Source organism: Mesoplodon densirostris, chromosome 1, assembly GCF_025265405.1.
Source record: "Mesoplodon densirostris isolate mMesDen1 chromosome 1, mMesDen1 primary haplotype, whole genome shotgun sequence".
Lineage (NCBI taxonomy): Eukaryota > Metazoa > Chordata > Mammalia > Artiodactyla > Ziphiidae > Mesoplodon > Mesoplodon densirostris.
In genome coordinates, this window is record NC_082661.1 from 8,654,344 (window position 1) to 8,671,095 (window position 16,752).

The 16,752-nt window shown below is 49.1% G+C and overlaps 1 protein-coding gene across 6 annotated transcripts in view; it reads left to right on the forward strand.

Annotated features, from left to right (window-relative positions):
* The window catches only part of CPXM2 (carboxypeptidase X, M14 family member 2), a 134,221-nt gene that overhangs the window by 88,160 nt on the left and 29,309 nt on the right, over positions 1 to 16,752 (forward strand). For all 6 annotated transcript variants that reach the window (XM_060098449.1, XM_060098458.1, XM_060098468.1 and 3 more), the window contains exon 7: positions 8,354 to 8,442. In XM_060098449.1, the coding sequence (XP_059954432.1) occupies positions 8,354 to 8,442 (89 nt within the window). The remainder of the gene's footprint in view (positions 1 to 8,353; positions 8,443 to 16,752) is intronic.

Here is a 16,752-nt window from a genome sequence, read left to right on the forward strand (position 1 = left end):
TGCTTTTATCCTAGTTTGTGGACAATATCTCATGTTTTCAAACTGCCTCTTATAGTTAGAAGTTGAGTTGTGTCCAGTGTTTTGATTCTCTACAGAATCCCACAGTGAGTATCTTTGTTTCTGTGTCATTGTGCGCGTCCAAAATTATTGTGTAAATTATGGGATTGTTGCTCAAACTAGGTTACGGTGGCTGGGATTGCTGGTGGAAAGGAAGTATGTGTTTCCAAGGATGATCCAGAGAGAATGTTGAAGGCTTCCCAATTTGGGATCTGGGCCTCCTTTTGTGGCTGGTTCAGCCTGGGATGACAGTCACCTGCTGCCGCCCAGAGCCTGCTGGGCTTTCCTGAGTTCACTGCGTCTGTAGGCACAGATGTAGGTGGGGGTCTGGGAGGCCTTGTTTGTGCCAGGTCACTCAGCACAGCCTTGGTCTGCTTGCTTTAAAAAGCAGGGTCACGGTTTCTCTCTGAGGGCGGGAATTCATCTGTTGCTGGTGAAGGGCAAAGGGCAGCCTGTGAGAGTCTCATGAAATAAATATTTTCCTGTTAAGTTATTCTTGGTGTGTGTATGTTTGAAGATAGGTCCTGGGAGCAATTTAAACACAAAGACAGAATTACAGTGTGAAATCTGGATGGGTTTCAAGTATGGACTTGGAATGGTTCTATTTTCCAACCCTGAATACTTAGGGCCATTTTTCTTCTAGAAGTTACTTAGCAGTCTGCCCAGAGGGGAGCTGGCCTTTGTGCATGCCACCCGGTGGTGGTCACATCTGAGGGCCTGGGGTGGCACAGGGGCCCCATGTCCATGTGGGTAATTGAATCTTGCTCAGTTGCCTTGTTGTCGACACAATTCCTTTGTGCAAGTTAACGAGGCCAAAGGCAGGGGTGACCCAAGCAACTCAGCCACTCAAACCCAAGGTGACTTCGTGCTCTACATGCAACCGCCCAGAGTCTCTTCTTCCTGGAACTCGTGTTTATGAAAAATTCATTTACCTTTGCTTCTGCTGCTTCTCTGTTCTGTCCTCCCGATCTTCCTGTGGACTCTCAGGAGGAAGCAGAGGACGGGGAAGATTCTTTTTAAGTCTTCATGAATAATGTGTCCAGAAATTTTTGAACTAGAAAATGAATTACCCTATACCATGGTCTAGTAATAGGATTTTTAAAGCTCATAATGAATAGAAAAGGGGGAGTGTTGTTTAATGGTTATAGTTTTGGTTTTGTAAGATGAGAATGTTTTAGAGATCTGTTGCTACAACAGTGTGAATATATGTAACACTACTCAACAGTACTCTTGAAAATGGTTAAAATGGTAAATTTTATGTTATGTGTGTTTTACCATGATTAAAAAAATTTTTTTAATTCAAACAAATCCTTTAAATGTTGTTCATCTTTTTTTTTTTTTTTTTTTTTTTTGCGGTACGTGGGCCTCTCACTGCTGTGGCCTCTCCCGTTGCGGAGCACAGGCTCCGGACGCGCAGGCTCAGCGGCCATGGCTCACGGGCCCAGCCGCTCCGCGGCACGTGGGATCCCCCCAGACCGGGGCACGAACCCGCATCCCCTGCATCGACAGGCGGACTCTCAACCACTGTGCCACCAGGGAAGCCCTTGTTCATCTTTTTAAAAAGTGAAAGGAAGTCCTCTTCCCCAAATTTGAACGGACTTGTCCATTTTGGACTAAGGATCTATGCATATCGGAAGCTCTGGGGAGAGCTTCTTCAGATACATTTTTAATCATGAAGAATTCAGGTGAAGACACACGCCAGCGGACTTGCAGATCACAGCCTTGGTGGTTTCCAGGTATTTTGCTGCTGCAAACAACACTGCAATGTGCTCTGCCTGGTTCAAAAAAGAGCTCATTGTTCTGCACACGATTTCCCCACAGGTGACAGGACTGTGCCCAGAGTCCTGGGAAATAGCCCTGCAGGGCAGGGGGTGGCAATGCTTGAGCCCCTGGTGCTGGTCTGCAGCTTCTATTATGAATGTGAGACTCTGACCTCTTTGGGGAAAGTCTTCACTCCTCCCACCTCGTCTTCCTGGCCACCAGGTCTGAGCAACTGTCCTCTCTCTGCACAGCGCCAAGGGGTCCAGGGTCTTGAATTCGGCCCAGAGGAGCTTGTGGTGAGCTGTACAAAGATCTGTGGAAAGGAGCTTGTGTCCCTCAAGCATGGAGGAGCTGCTAAAGGGCAGTGCCCCTGAATCATTCCTTTGGGTGGGCCAGGACCCGTTGAGATGCTGTGTCTCCTTTCTCTGAATACACACACCCTCCATTCATAAGCCACTGAGAAAATGTTTTAACTGTAAGACCACCACCAATCTCGCTGAACTGTAATCATGTTTCAGCCTGCCCCACCCCCTCTCGACAATTTGTATAAACTGGGGGAAGGATGGGTTCTATTGCATCAACATAGTTGCAAGGACCTTTTAAATCTATTTGCTTTACTACCTTCCACTTTTCTTCACCAAGTCAGGCCACACTCCCCCCAAAATTCATGTCCATGTGGAACCTCAGAATGTAACCTTTTTTTGGAAAGAGGCACTTTGCAGATGTGAGTAGTTACGATGACATCATACTGGGTTAGGGTAGGCCTTAAATCCAATGACTGGTGTCCTTAAGAAGAGAAAACAGAGCCACACAGGGAGAAGGCATGTGATGACTGAGCCAGAGATTGGAATCGTGAGGCTACAAGCCAAGGATTGCTGTCAACCACCAGAAACTGGGAAGGTACAAGGAAGGATCTCCTCTGAGAGCCTTGAAAGTGCACGGCCCTGATGAGAGCTTCATTTCAGACTCTGTCCTTCAGAACTGTGAGAGAAGAAATTTCTGTTTCAAGCTACCTACTTTATGGTCATGGCGCCCTAGGAAACCAGTACACTAACAGACCCAAAGATGGCATAATGTTCCATAATTATCCTCAATCCTGAGGATGTGCTTTTCATTTACCACTCGCTCCACCCTACCCTCCATTCTCTGTTCTGCCATAGTGATAGGGTAATAACATCACAGTATAAAGTGGGCCTCTTCTCAGAGGTCACCTGGGCCCTAGAAAGTGCTATCTTTTTGTAACTAGCCCTTTCTAAATAACTTGATTGGAGTATCCATCCATCCATCCATCCGTTCATTCCTCACTCATTCATTCATGTATCAAACGCTTCGGGAGCACCCGTTCTGAGTCAGGGCCCAAGGATGCTGAGATAAGATGCCACAGTTGCTGCTCCCAGAGCTCTCGCTGTCCAGTGGGGGAGGCGTGGTGGCATCTTTTCCCTAGTGAATCCCTCTCAATTCAGGGGGCTCCAGGCTTGCTGGCTGCAGCCTGTCCCCCCTGTCGCAGAAGGCAGCTTGCCCTTCTGAGTTTAAATAAACGTGTGATTTCTCTTCTTGTCCAACTGCCTGATGTTGATTATCTTAGGAAACTGTATAAACAGCAACACTCTTGAAAATTGTCTTTCCTGACAGTTTCTCCTGTCAGTCAGGCCGCAGATTGGCCCTGGGGCTTCCTGGAGAAGGTGCGCCAGCCGAGAAATCAGAGGGTTTCCTGGACTCACGCGAGCAGCGTGGTGGAGATGCTATGCTGTAGGGTTATATGAGGTGGGGCGGCAAGGAAATAAGCATGAATGATGTGCTTCTCCCTCTTTGGAGCCACGTGGAGCTGTGGGTTTGATGCTTGCACTGACAGTAATGACCTAAGATCATAATCGGCTCTGCCTGGGGGTCCATGTCTCCCCCTTGCCCCTTTTGGAGTGACCTTGTCATAAGAACAGTCAGATGGCGCTGGACAAGGGCGACTTCTTCTCATCAGGGAGCCAGCTCTTTGCAGAAGGGGTTTGGTGCTATTTGCATATGGTACCAGGTCATCTGTGCTCAGGGCTCTGTGCTGGGGGTGTCGGGGATTCGGGATGTCACAAGGCCACAGTGGTGGGCATTTCCTTGGGTGAGGGGCTGCCCTCGTGGCAGGGAAAGAAAGATCTGTGGTGGCTGCGTTTCTGGTATCCTCCTTAGTCCTCAGAGAGCACTTGGAGGCCAGCAATATTTTTTTAAATGAGGTGAAATTCACATAACATACAATTAAGCTTTTTTTTCTTTTTTTAAGTTACGCGGGCCTTTCACTGTTGTGGCCTCTCCCGTTGCGGAGCACAGGCTCCGGAGGCGCAGACTCAGCAGCCATGGCTTACAGGCCCAGCCGCTCCACGGAATGTGGGATCTTCCTGGACCGGGGCACGAACCCATGTCCCCTGCATTGGCAGGCGGACTCTCAACCACTGCGCCACCAGGGAAGCCCCAATTAAGCTTTTTTAAAGCATACAGTTCAGTGCTAGTATATTCACAAGGTTGTATGATCACTGGCTCTTTCTAGTTTCAGAACTCTGTCATGGACGCAAGAACAACCTGGACCCACTGAGTAATCGCTTCCGGATCCCCCTCCACGGGGTAACCTCTAATCTGCAATGTCTCTATGGATTTGCCCGTTCTGGATAAAGCACGTCATGAGACTAGCGATTGTAGATTGCAGTGAGCCCCCTTTTCAGGAAAGATAGCCTTTCCTCTCCCAGCTGAGCACCCGAAAAGCAAGGTCCCAACCCCCAAAGCAGTAAACAGCTGAGCAGAATGGTCCGAGAATGGTGGTGTTCCCTTGGATGTCCAGTCATGGGGTTTGGTCTGCATAGTGTAGTGAGCTGGTGCCGGATTTGGGGTGAGAATGGCGAGTGTCCCCATCAGTGAGGATTTGGGAACGTTCAGGGTGTGGACTCGTTTCCTGGGCTGCCGTAACTAAGTGCCAAAAACCAGGTGGCTTAGGATAACAGAAAGTCATCGTCTCACAGTCCTAGAGGTAGAAGTTTGAGATCAAGGTGTAGCAGCGCTGGTTCCTTCTGAGGCCATGAGGGAAAGTCTGTTCCTTGCCTCTCGCCCAGCTGCTGGTGGTTTGCTGTCTAAATTTTGACATTCCTCAGCTTGTTAGATGCATCACCCCCATCTCTGCCTTCACTGTCACCTGGTATCCCCTGCGTGCTTCTCTCCGTGTTCACATTTCCCCTTTGGATAGACGCAGTCATAATGGAATAGGGCCCACCCTAAGGACCTCATGTCAACTTGATTAGCTCTGTAAAAACCCTCTCTCCAAAGAAGGTCACGTTCTAAGGTCCTGGGGATTAGGACTGCAACATATCTTTTTGGAGGGGGGCCATCATTCAACGCAAAAGAGGCTTAAGGAGTAGACCCGTTGGGACGGAACAGGACTTTGAGGCACCAAATAAGAGAAGTCATGTTGGGAAGGCAGTTTTAGACTCCATGTGCCCCATCTGCAGTTTGTCTATTCCCATTACTCAGGTGTTCCAGAAGGAATCAGCTGGTTTTCAGTACATCTGATATATGAAACCAGCCACATGAAAGGAAGCAGGAGACTGATTCTCCAAAGCTCCACTGCAAGGATAAAAGCCTTGCAGACTAAATCCGGACTTCTGTTTCAAATGTCGGAGGTCCTACTCAAATTACCTTGGGAGGGGTCGGGGGAGAAGGAAAATTTTAGCTCACAGGAATGAAAATTCCCGGGGTAGATCTGACTCCGGCTTCAGGTAGGAATAGGTCTGCAATCTCAGGGCCTTCTTGGTGCAGTCAGGGCTCCCGTCCTCACCACCGTGCAAGGAGGAAGCTTGGCCACTAACACCCCAAACTCATCCACCATGTGAGTGACGCCAGCAGGAGACCCTCGTGGGGAGGAGCTCTGGGAGGGGTCGTCTTATCAGCCCAGCTTGGATCCTGGGACCATCTCTGAGCCAGTGGCTGTGACCAGAGGACGTGTGTTTTCATTGGCTGAACCTGGGTCACACACCCATACCTGTGAGTGCTGGGCAAGGCTATTCCATTGGAAGCATCTAGAATAGATTCCCCACAGGAGACTGGGATTCTTTTGTCCACAGAGGAGAGAAGGGGACGGTGGGTTTGGCTGACTAACGGGGTGGGTTTGTAGACTATGGGCCCCAGGGAGGGGCGGGCTTGGTTCTCACTCCTTACCTACAGTGTTAGAGCCCTGATAGGTTCTCAATAAAACTTTATCCAATCAGAATAAGTGGACAAGTTTAGAAGTATTTGTTCGAAAGGTGGAAGACTGAAGGTTGTGAAAATGTTCGCCTGTGGTTCTGAGTCAGTTCTGGAACTTGTACGCATATCCTCAAATTGATTAGTCGCAAGGAAGGAAGGATGTTGCCAAACATGGAGATCTTTCTACGTTGAGTTCTGCGTTTTTCTTCAATCCTTTTTAAGAACCTTGAAGGCGTAACTTGCGTTTGAAGACAAAAGGGGCTTTTCAAGAAGAGTCTTGGAAAGAGGCCCCTGGGACTCGGGGGCGGGGTGTTGAATAGCTCTAAGGAATCAGCAGGTGGGTAAATTCAGTGTAAAGTAATGTGAAAATGTGCTTTACCTTGGCTTTGAAACATACGGATTTGGAAATCAAAGGGCAGATGGCTTGCTGGAGGGTACGGTCAGCCTGCACTCCCCAAAGGAGAGGAGAGCTTGGAACATAACTGGGGGCCTTTGCTGAACCTGAACTACTTTTGCTTTCTTTCTGGAACAGAATGCCAGTTTGCCCCCGACCCACATTATTTCTTTTTCAATGGTGATTATTTGTTTCTAATAGTGTTACTGGAAAACCTTCTGTGAATATTAAACACCGAGTCGATTTTGGTGCGTGGGTCTATAAGTGATTTTCAACGTGCCACATGTGGCCGCAGTTCTCAAGGGTGAAGCCAGTCTTTAAGGGGCCCTCGGCAGGTAGGTTCCAGGTGGCCGTCACGCCAGGTGGCTGTGGATTGCAGACAGGCAGCCAGCTCACGTGATTGCAGATGTGTGGGATGTGTACCGCGGACCTCAACCCTGCTGGCAGTGCGCTCAGTACTTTAACACGGTGCTTCTCAAACTTCTGGATTTTTTTAAATGTGGATTCGGATTCAGTAGGCGTAGGCTGCGTCTCACAAGCAGCCAGTGATGCTGGTCTGTGGCCTTGTTTGGTATGAATGAGGACTCCCTGCTCCTAATACCACTGGGAGCTGGTGTTCGTCCTCCCATCACCCGCCACCGCCATCACCTCCAGAATTATCCCTTGAACCACTTGGATCAAACAGCAGCTATGGTTCCAGCTTTGCTCGCGTGGTTCCGGAGTTAGTAGGTTAACTTGTCTGAAGCCCCATGTGCTCTCTGCCTTGGGGAGGGGTCTGAGCTGACCAGGATTTCTGACTGCACGGAGCTGGGGCTGGAGATGGCGAGCCTGGCTGAGGCTCTGTAAGCCTCCGACTTTTTGTCAGGTCAGGAGAGGGCCCACTGAACGGTCCCTCCCCCCTCAGCCTCCTTCCAGCTCTTCCTGTTCCCTTGCCCCTCCTTTCTTCTCAGTGCTCTTTGTCTTTGTAGTTATATAAACGACATCAGCTTATAGGAATGAAAGAAAAAAGCCAATTTATCTGGAAGAGAATTAAGTTAAGAGCGGACATCTCCTCTCCAGTCCTCAGGGGTCACCACTGCTAATGCACCCTGATTATGCCTGTTAGGGTGCTTCCGCTCCAACAACAGAAACCCCAGCTCCCACTGGCTTAGCAGTTCAGGGAATTCTTTATCTCAGGTGATTGGAAGTCCCAAGGGGGGTTGATGGGGATCTAGGGTTGGTTCACTCAGTAGCTATTGAGGTTCTCTCTGTCCCCTACTCTGGAGAGATTCTCACTCACTCCTCTGTGCCATTAAAGTCCTTCCCTTCAATCTGGACCAATAAGAGTGGCCAGCAGTGCTATGTTCTGATTGGCTTAGACCAGTCATGTAGGACCCCTGGAGCTTAAGGCATGAGGTCAGTTTCCTAGAAGTGGAGAAGTGGGGATTCCCAGACAACACAGGGCTTCTCTTAGGAAGGATGAAAGTGGACTGCATGCTGGGCAAGCAACTGATAGCGTCCACCACACTTCTGAAAATTTCCATGCAGTTGTGATATTCATTCATTCATTCATTCACTTATTCCTTCCTTCATTTAGTGTGACTGTTTGCCAGGCACTAATACTAACAATAAACCAGTGAGGGAGGTACCAGTGTCCCCCTGTTTAGGGGTGAAGACACTAAGGAAAAACTGCTCTAGTGACTTATCCAAGGTCACACAGCACACAAGTAGAAGAGATTGGAACCCAGGCATTCTGGCTCCAGGCCCATGCTCTCCCCACTGGGTAGTTCTGACTCTTAAGATGCTTCTTGAAAGTTGGTTCTCTCTCCTCTGTGCGAAAGTTAGAAGCTGGAGGTTGAGCTGTGTTCCCACACAAATCAGGCACCTAACACAGTCACCGCAAGTAACAGAATAATGTGAATGAACTCAAAACCATATTTCTGTCCCTAGATCCAAATAACTATTATCACCGACGGAATGAAATGACCACCACCGATGACCTGGATTTTAAGCACCACAACTATAAGGAAATGCGTCAGGTAAGATCCAGGTTTGTCAAAGAGAAATCTCTCCTGTGCCCGGAAGCACATCGGTGTTTGTTTTTGTGCTTTTATGGTTTGTTGAAGCCACAGGAAATGCTTGTCGTTTGGAGGCTGAGAATGCCTTGGGGTTCAGGTGACCAGAGGAAACCTCCCTCGCCAGCAAGTGATTGAAGCAGAATTTGAAGCCAAGCTTTCTGATTTAATACTATACTTCTTCCACCTACACTGTTGGTGGAAATGTAAATTGGTGACAGCCACTATGGAAAACAGTATGGAGGTTCCTTAAAAAACTAAAAATAGAGCTACCATATGATCCAGTGATCCCATTCCTGGGTATATATCCAGAAAAAAATGAAGACTCTAGTTTGAAAAGATTCATGCACCCAAATGTTCATAGCCAAGACATGGAAACAACCTAAGTGCCCAACAACAGACGATTGGCTTAAGAAGATGTGGTATATGTATATACAAAGGAATATTAGCCATAAAAAAGAATGAAATAATGCCATTTGCAGCCACATGGGTGGATCAAGAGAATATTATACTTACTGAAGTAAGTCAGAGAAAGACAAATATCATATGACATCACTTATGTGTGGAATCTAAAAAATAATACAAATGAATCTATATGCAAAATGGAAACAGACTCACAGACACAGAAAACAAACTTATGGTTACCAAAGTGGAAAGGGAGAGGGGGAGGGATAAATTAGGAGTATGGGATTAACAGATACAAACTGCTATATATAAAATAGATAAGCAACAAGGATTTACTGGATGGCACAGGGAATTATAGTCAATATTTTGTAGTAGCCTATAATGGAAAATAATGTTCTATATATATATATATATATATATATATATATATATATATATATATATATAACTGAATCACTTTGCTGTACTCCTGAAACTAACACAATATTGTAAATCAACTATACTTCAATTTTAAAAAATACATCGCTGTGTGTTTGAGTGGTATCACTGATTTAAGGACAATAGTCATGTGCAGAGTCGAAGAAGAAAAAGAATCCAGAATAACACGGGTAATAGTAATAGCAGGAAGCTCTCACATCCGACCTACGTCAATTTCCCTGCATTAGGAATTTACCTATGTTAACATGGTCAGTCTCTCTAACCACCCTAGAAATGCAGGACTGTTGTTGGCCTTGTCTTACTGATGGCGAAACTGAGTCACCGAGGGAATAGGTAACACTCCCCTTGTTATTCTGATTCTCGGTATTAGAATCCCTGGGGGAAATTTGGAAAAATACCTATACTTGAAACCTGCCTCTGACCAATTAAAGCAGAATCCTGAGGAAAAGGGACTGGGGAATCTAAATTATTTAAAGCTCTCCTTGTGATTCTAATATACAGGCAGGTTTCAGAACAGCTGGTTGATACCTTATGGCTCTCAGTGCTTTTAGACTGTTAGGAGGAGAAGACGTCCCAGATGAGACTGTCCCCAGATTTAATGACAGAAACCAAGTAATCCTGAGCTATTGAAGCATCTGTCTAGTGGGTGCAGAAGGGAGAAGAGACCAAGAGTTTTTTAGGACAGGCTAAAAAAGCAGCCCTATGCCGAGTGCTTTGCCTGTGTAATCCTGTGTAGCGTTCCCCCCGCAAGCCTTGTGCTAGAAAGCGCGGGGAAGTGTTGGCAAATGAGAAACCCTTAGACATGTAAGAATCTGTTGGAGGAGGAGGAACAGAGAAATGTACTCACAAATATGTTTAATGAACAAGCATTCACCAAAGGCCAAAGTAACATGGCTCAAAGCGAGGGCTCATAGGTACTGAGGGAGCGGTACCAGCCACGCAGTACAAGGGCAGGAGACTTTCCTGAGGTCGGAGCAATGAGGCTTTGCCACGAGGGCTCTCTGCTTCATCCCAGGGAGTCAACAAACCCAGTTAGTCTCCATGTCATTTAATTTGAGACACACACAGCTGCTTCCAGGCACCTGTCGGCACAGACTTAGAGGTGGGATGTGCTAAAGAAATGGTCTTGTGGTCTTGCTCTGCAGAAGTCAGGATAATGTGTTTGGACTTGAGGTCTGTGAGTCATCCCTGCTGCACTCCATTTTCGGGTGTTTATGTGACTGCTCACTGTTCCATTTTATGAAGCACTCGTGTCTTAACACAGCTTTGCTCAGTGGGCATCTCGGGACATCTTTTTGCCCAGAAATTAGGCAAATAGCAACTTAGTTGGTGCAGTTAATGTCAAAAGCAATCTATCTAAATGCATTTAAAATGAGCTCACTGCACAGAGAGTGTGGCATCTTTAACTAGTTGTCCCGCATGGAGAATGGAGGTCCTTCTCATATGAGGAGAGCTAATGGATGTGCTTCATTACCCTGGGGGACTCTGGTCCCCATCACTTGGTAGATGTTAGAGCTAAGAGGAGCCCGAGAAAGCAATGCAGCCCCTGCAGGGGACACTGGGGGACCACTCCGATCTCTCAGGACCCTGCAGCACTCAACTGGAAACTGTCCGAGGTTGGGCGTTGGGGGCATCTATCAATCCTGAAGAGTGTTCAAGCCAGAAGTGATTTGCCATTTGGACTCCTGGCTCCTGGGGATGGGAAAGAAGCCAGCACTTTTTAGCAATTCCCTGTATGGAGTCTGCTAGATTGTTGTAGAAATCTTTCTACTTCAGGGGGAAAAAAAATGTCAGTTAATCCTAGTATATTGCGAGAGACATTTACAAACAACACAGAAATGAGAAGCAGAGGCAGGAACAGGAAGAGAAAACAGAAGAGCTGTTGCCTGGAGGGGAAATCATGAGAATGTGAGCGACCAGCGTGTGTGAGAATTATTTCTGGAGCACTGACTTATCAACCACCGGTCTTGCGCAAATGCTGATATTATGATGCAGATTGAGTTAATTGTTCTGAGCTCTGAGGGCCTTCCCAGCATGAGTCACCATTCATAATTGCTCAGTCATCTCTGTGTCTACATGTACGGTACCTTTCTCCGTCATTTGGGACCACGAGGGCAGAGACTCTGTCATTTTACCTTAAATCCATAAAGTGTACTGGATAACTGTACTTTGTTTGTTTTGTTTTGTTTTTGCGGTGCGCGGGCCTCTCACCGTTGCAGCCTCTCCCGCTGCGGAGCACTGGCTCCGGACGCGCAGGCTCAGCGGCCATGGCTCACGGGCCCAGCCGCTCCGCGGCACGTGGGATCTTCCCGGACCGGGGCACGAACCCGCGTCCCCTGCATCAGCAGGCGGACTCTCAACCACTGCGCCACCAGGGAAGCCCTGGATAACTCTACTTTTGAGGTTGTTACGGGGCAGATATGTGGGGGGACAGGGCCGGCATGGCCGGCCGTGGTTGGGAAGGGATGGGGTTGCAAATGAGCTCCGCCGTCATCCAGGGCCTGTGGCAGGAAGAGACGGAAGGAAGGGTGGTCCGAGCAGTGAGGACAACGAGAACAGGACTGTGGAGGCAGGAGGGGTCGGCCTGTTTCTGGGACAGTTGGCAGTGCCAGGAGAGGCTTTAGTCTTTTTTTTTTTTTTTTTTTTTTTTTTTTTTGCGATACGCGGACCTCTCACCGCTGTGGCCTCTCCCGTTGCGGAGCACAGGCTCCGGACGCGCAGGCTCGGCGGCCATGGCTCACGGGCCCAGCCGCTCCGCGGCATGTGGGATCCTCCCGGACCGGGGCACGAACCCGCGTCCCCTGCATCGGCAGGCAGACTCTCAACCACTGCGCCACCAGGGAAGCCCGAGGCCTCAGTCTTGAGTCTGAGAACCGGGAGGTCTTTACCAGGAGCAGGGCTGTGTTCGGGGAGATCCTTCTGGAAGTTGTATGGACAGTAGACTGGTGAGCTCTGTCCCTGTCCCAGGAGAGGGACCTGCCGGGTCTGAAGAAGGATAGGGGGAGGGGTTTCTGAGGGGGACTGACCAGTCCTAGGATTCCCCAATAAGTTGGAGAGAGAGAGGGTTCCGGTGTGCTTCCCAGGGCCTGCGATACCGTCCACAGCGGGAGAAAAAGAAGTGGTTTTGGGGAGAGGTTAAAAAGATGGGACTTTAGTTGGGGACCTGCTGTTGTCAGGTACCAAATGCTCAGGAAATTCTGGCTGGTAGGAGCGTGTGGCCTGAGGCGGTAGAAGGGAGTCCAGGAGAGACGTGGGTTGCAAGGCAGCCGGCTATTGGTTTTTATTTCCGGGGCAGCTGAGGATGGTCGTGGGCAGCAGGCGGTGGGGTCGCTGAGCTCCTGACCCTGGGGGTGGACGACGGTGGCAGGAAGCCCGGGCAGGACAGCAGGCTTACGGATCCAGACAAGCCCAGCTCCGCCCACCACGGGCGCCTCCTGCCCTGGCTCTCTTCCTTCCCCCTCCCTCTGGAATTCCTTTTCACTTGATCAGATGCAGTGCCTGTTTCTCAGACAAATGAGTAAAGATGATGGAAGAGGACTTTTTCTCCTTTCTTTCTTTTTTTTTAACATTTTAATTCATTGGATAAACAATATTGTAACCATATCAAATGCAAAGTAAAAGTCTCAAGGCTAATCCTCCATGAGCCCAGTACCCTGAAGAATCAGTGGTTTTCATTTTCCCCCATTTCTATCCAGGGTTTGCATTTCTTTCTTTCTTTCTTTCTTTTTTTTTTTTTAATGTTGAGCCTTCTTTTAATTTATTTATTTGTATTTTTGGCTGTGTTGGGTCTTCATTTCTATGCGAGGGCTTTCTCTAGTTGTGGCAAGTGGGGGCCACTCTTCATCGCAGTGCGCGGGCCTCTCACTATCACGGCCTCTCTTGTTGCGGAGCACAGGCTCCAGACGCGCAGGCTCAGTAGTTGTGGCTCACGGGCCTAGTTGCTCCGCGGCATGTGGGATCTTCCCGGACCAGGGCTCAAATCCGTGTCCCCTGCATCAGCAGGCAGATTCTCAACCACTGCGCCACCAGGGAAGCCCCAGGGTTTGCATTTCTATGTTCACAGAATTCATACGATTTTGATCAGAGGATGGTTACAGCTTTGCCCAGATTTTCTCACTTAATATTGGATCATTAGCCATGTCTCATTGCTGTCTTCATGATTGTCGTTGGATGCTGTGGAATGTTCCAGTGAGTGGATGCATCCATTTTCTCAGCTACCTTTCTGCCCTGGAGCCTTTGGATAGCTCCCCACTTGCAGTGACTTGTGTGAGAGGATGAAACCTGCTCCAGCAAGTGTCATCGTGCATGTAATTTACCTCTGATGTACCGCTCTGATCCTCTGATGTATTGCTCGAAACTGAATTACTAGGAAAGGAGGCTCTTTCTTCGGTCTCCTTCAGGAGGGGAGGAAAGCAACAGAGCCAGGAGTTCAGTAGGTCCCAGGATGTGATTTATTCCCACCTCCGAGATGAGGAGACAGAGTCTTGAGGATGCTGAGCATCTTACAAAACCCACTACTCTCAAGGGCAGTGTGTCTCAACCATGTCTCCTGACTGGCCCTTTCTAGACACTTTTCTTAATTACCCATTACATTAAAAATGAAGGAATAAAATTTTGTTGGGTAGGGTTGCACTTTGGAGGGCCACAATGCATGGAATATTTAAGATTTTTAGCCCCTGGAAAACCAGTTTTCACCTCCTTTGGGTGATGGCATCCTTGGAGAGGATGAATGCTTCCTCAACAAGGCAGTGAAGAAAATTCTGTCCCTTTCTCTTACTTTAGACATCAAGACTCAAACATTTACCATTAAGACTCAAACTCCAAAATACCCTCTGACTCTTTCTGGGAATAAGCAAGGTGGCTCACCAGCCAGGTTTTTGAGGGTGCCCATGGCCCCTGGAGAAATCCTTCCCAGCATTGCAGAGGGCCACGGTGCGGAGGGAATTGTCAAGAACCTTCCTAAAGGGAGTCTTCAAATGCCCGTGTTCTCGTTCCTGTGTGTGGAAAAGATACTTGTGATACCACCACACCAAGAAGGAAAATGTGACTGGTATAAAAATACTGCAGTGGTGGGTAGAGGATAAAGAGGTGACTCCAATGAGTTACGGCTAAGAATCACCCCACCCTGAGAGGCTGTATCCCTGGCTAAGTGTGCATCCAAGGGAAGATGCTGTTTGGCTTTTTCCAATGTCAAGGTCATGATCTCCAGCACAGGGGGCACATTCCTCTGGCAGCTCATCAAAAGGGGAAGGAGGGGGCTTCCCTGGTGGCGCAGTGGTTGAGAGTCCCCCTGCCGATGCAGGGCACACGGGTTCGTGCCCCAGTCCGGGAAGATTCCACATGCCACGGAGTGGCTGGGCCCGTGAGCCATGGCCGCTGAGCCTGTGCGTCCGGAGCCTGTGCTCCGCAGTGGGAGAGGCCACAACAGTGAGAGGCCCTCGTACCAAAAAAACAAAAAACAAAGGGGAAGGAGGGTAGGCATTAAATGACAGCCAGACTCTGTACTGAATGCTTGTGTTGGTCACCTAGTTCAGGATGAGCCGAGTGGCTCTGTGTCTGCAGAACTGGTCCTTGATCTGCAGGCAGGACAGTGGGTCACCTGCTGATCAGGATTTACTGAGGTCCACGCTGGTAGTGGAGCATGTGTGGTCAGCAGGGACGGGTATGAGAGGCCCAAATCAGATGGTGCTTGTGCTGTGGCCGTCTACTGGAACAATCCCGTGTACAGCAGACAAAAGAGGCGGCCTTGCTTGCTTCAGTTGCTCTGCTGCGCCTTCATGGACAGATAAGAACTCAAGAGTCCAAAGCCCTGGCTCCACCTGGTTCCAGCTGGGTGACCCTGGGCAAATCCCTCAATGTCTTTCTGAGCCTCAGTCTCCATAGCTGTAGAATGGGGACAGGCCTCCTTGCTTATCTACTTCACTGGTGGTCGTCGCGATGAGATTCAGTAGAGGAATAGAACTTACTATGACCGCGGTGGTGAACGTTGCTAGTGACATTATCACCATGTCACTTGTTAAAGCTTGGCCTGCTCCTGTGTGGCTCCGCTTCAGCCCCTTGGTGTGGCTCCGCTTCAGCCCCTCGGTGTGTATCCCTCATGGTGAGAGGTGTGAAGCTCCATTAACCTTGCTGGCATGTGGTTTCTCCAGTGATGGTGGGTTTCTCCCTCTTCCCTCTTTGAACAAGAGTCCTTTATAGCCGGCTTTCTCTTTCTCTCACCTAGACATTATAACACAAAGTGAGTTATCATAAAGCAAAGCATGTTCCCCCCTCCCAGGAGTGATGAGAGAATAGACCCTGAATGCCTGACCAGGGCTGTGGCTGTAACACCTCATAGGTGTGTCGTAAAAGCAAAGCACCAGCAGCAAAAGCTCCATTCCTTTAGCGATGCACACCGAGGCCCAGGGATTGCCCTCCACCCAGCAGTGCAGAATGCTCTGTTACGAAAGGCAAACCAAGTGTAATGTCAGTCCACTCCATCAGAAATTCTACAATACCGATTTACCAGTTCCATAGATTTTTTTTTTTTTGCGGTACGCGGGCCTCTCACTGTTGCGGCCTCTCCCGTCACGGAGCACAGCCTCCAGACGCGCAGGCTCAGCGGCCATGGCTCACGGGCCCAGCCGCTCCGTGGCATGTGGGATCTTCCCGGACCGGGGCACGAACCCGTGTCCCCTGCATCGGCAGGGGGACTCTCAACCACTGCGCCACCAGGGAAGCCCCACCAGTTCCATAGGTTTTAACCTACCATAACGTTTGAGACAGACTTGTTTATTTACACTTCACAAGGACATTTTATGGATCACTTGGTTGACGAGGAATGTTTTGAAAGATGCTTAGAGCATGCCCAGGCCCATGCCACCCCTTCCTCCATCCCCACCAGCCCAGCTCCTGCTCATCTTGTAAAAGGATGAAGCCCTCCCTGGTGGGCGCCCCGCCCCCGCCCCGGCTGGGATGTCCTCCCTCCCTGCTTCCACAGCACCCAAGCTTCCCTGCTGGTCTCTAACACCCTGTCAGAAGTTATCTCATGAATGCACCTGACTCTACCATGGGGAAGCGTGGCTAGTCTGGTGCCTGGCAGAGACATCCTTTGAATCAGAGCTTCTTTCATTTGGGGATGGCATGGCAGCCTCTGGCGGGGGTGTCTCTGTCCTTTGCCCCAGGGCTCCTGTGATGAGCAGACCCTCTTCCCTTCCTTTGGCAGCTGTCTGACAAGCTCGACTGTCCAAGCAAAATTCAGGAAACCACCCGTATATATTTCACTTTCTCGTGGAAGCCTGCATCCCTCACCCTTTCACTGCATGGCTCCCGTCACCCTGGCCTCCACGCACCCCTTACTTGGCACCAATGAAGTGGCAATGGCACTCCATCTGTTACCTCACTTTGAGTTCCAGGAGGGCGAAGCCATGTGTGTTCCTTCAGCCTGACATC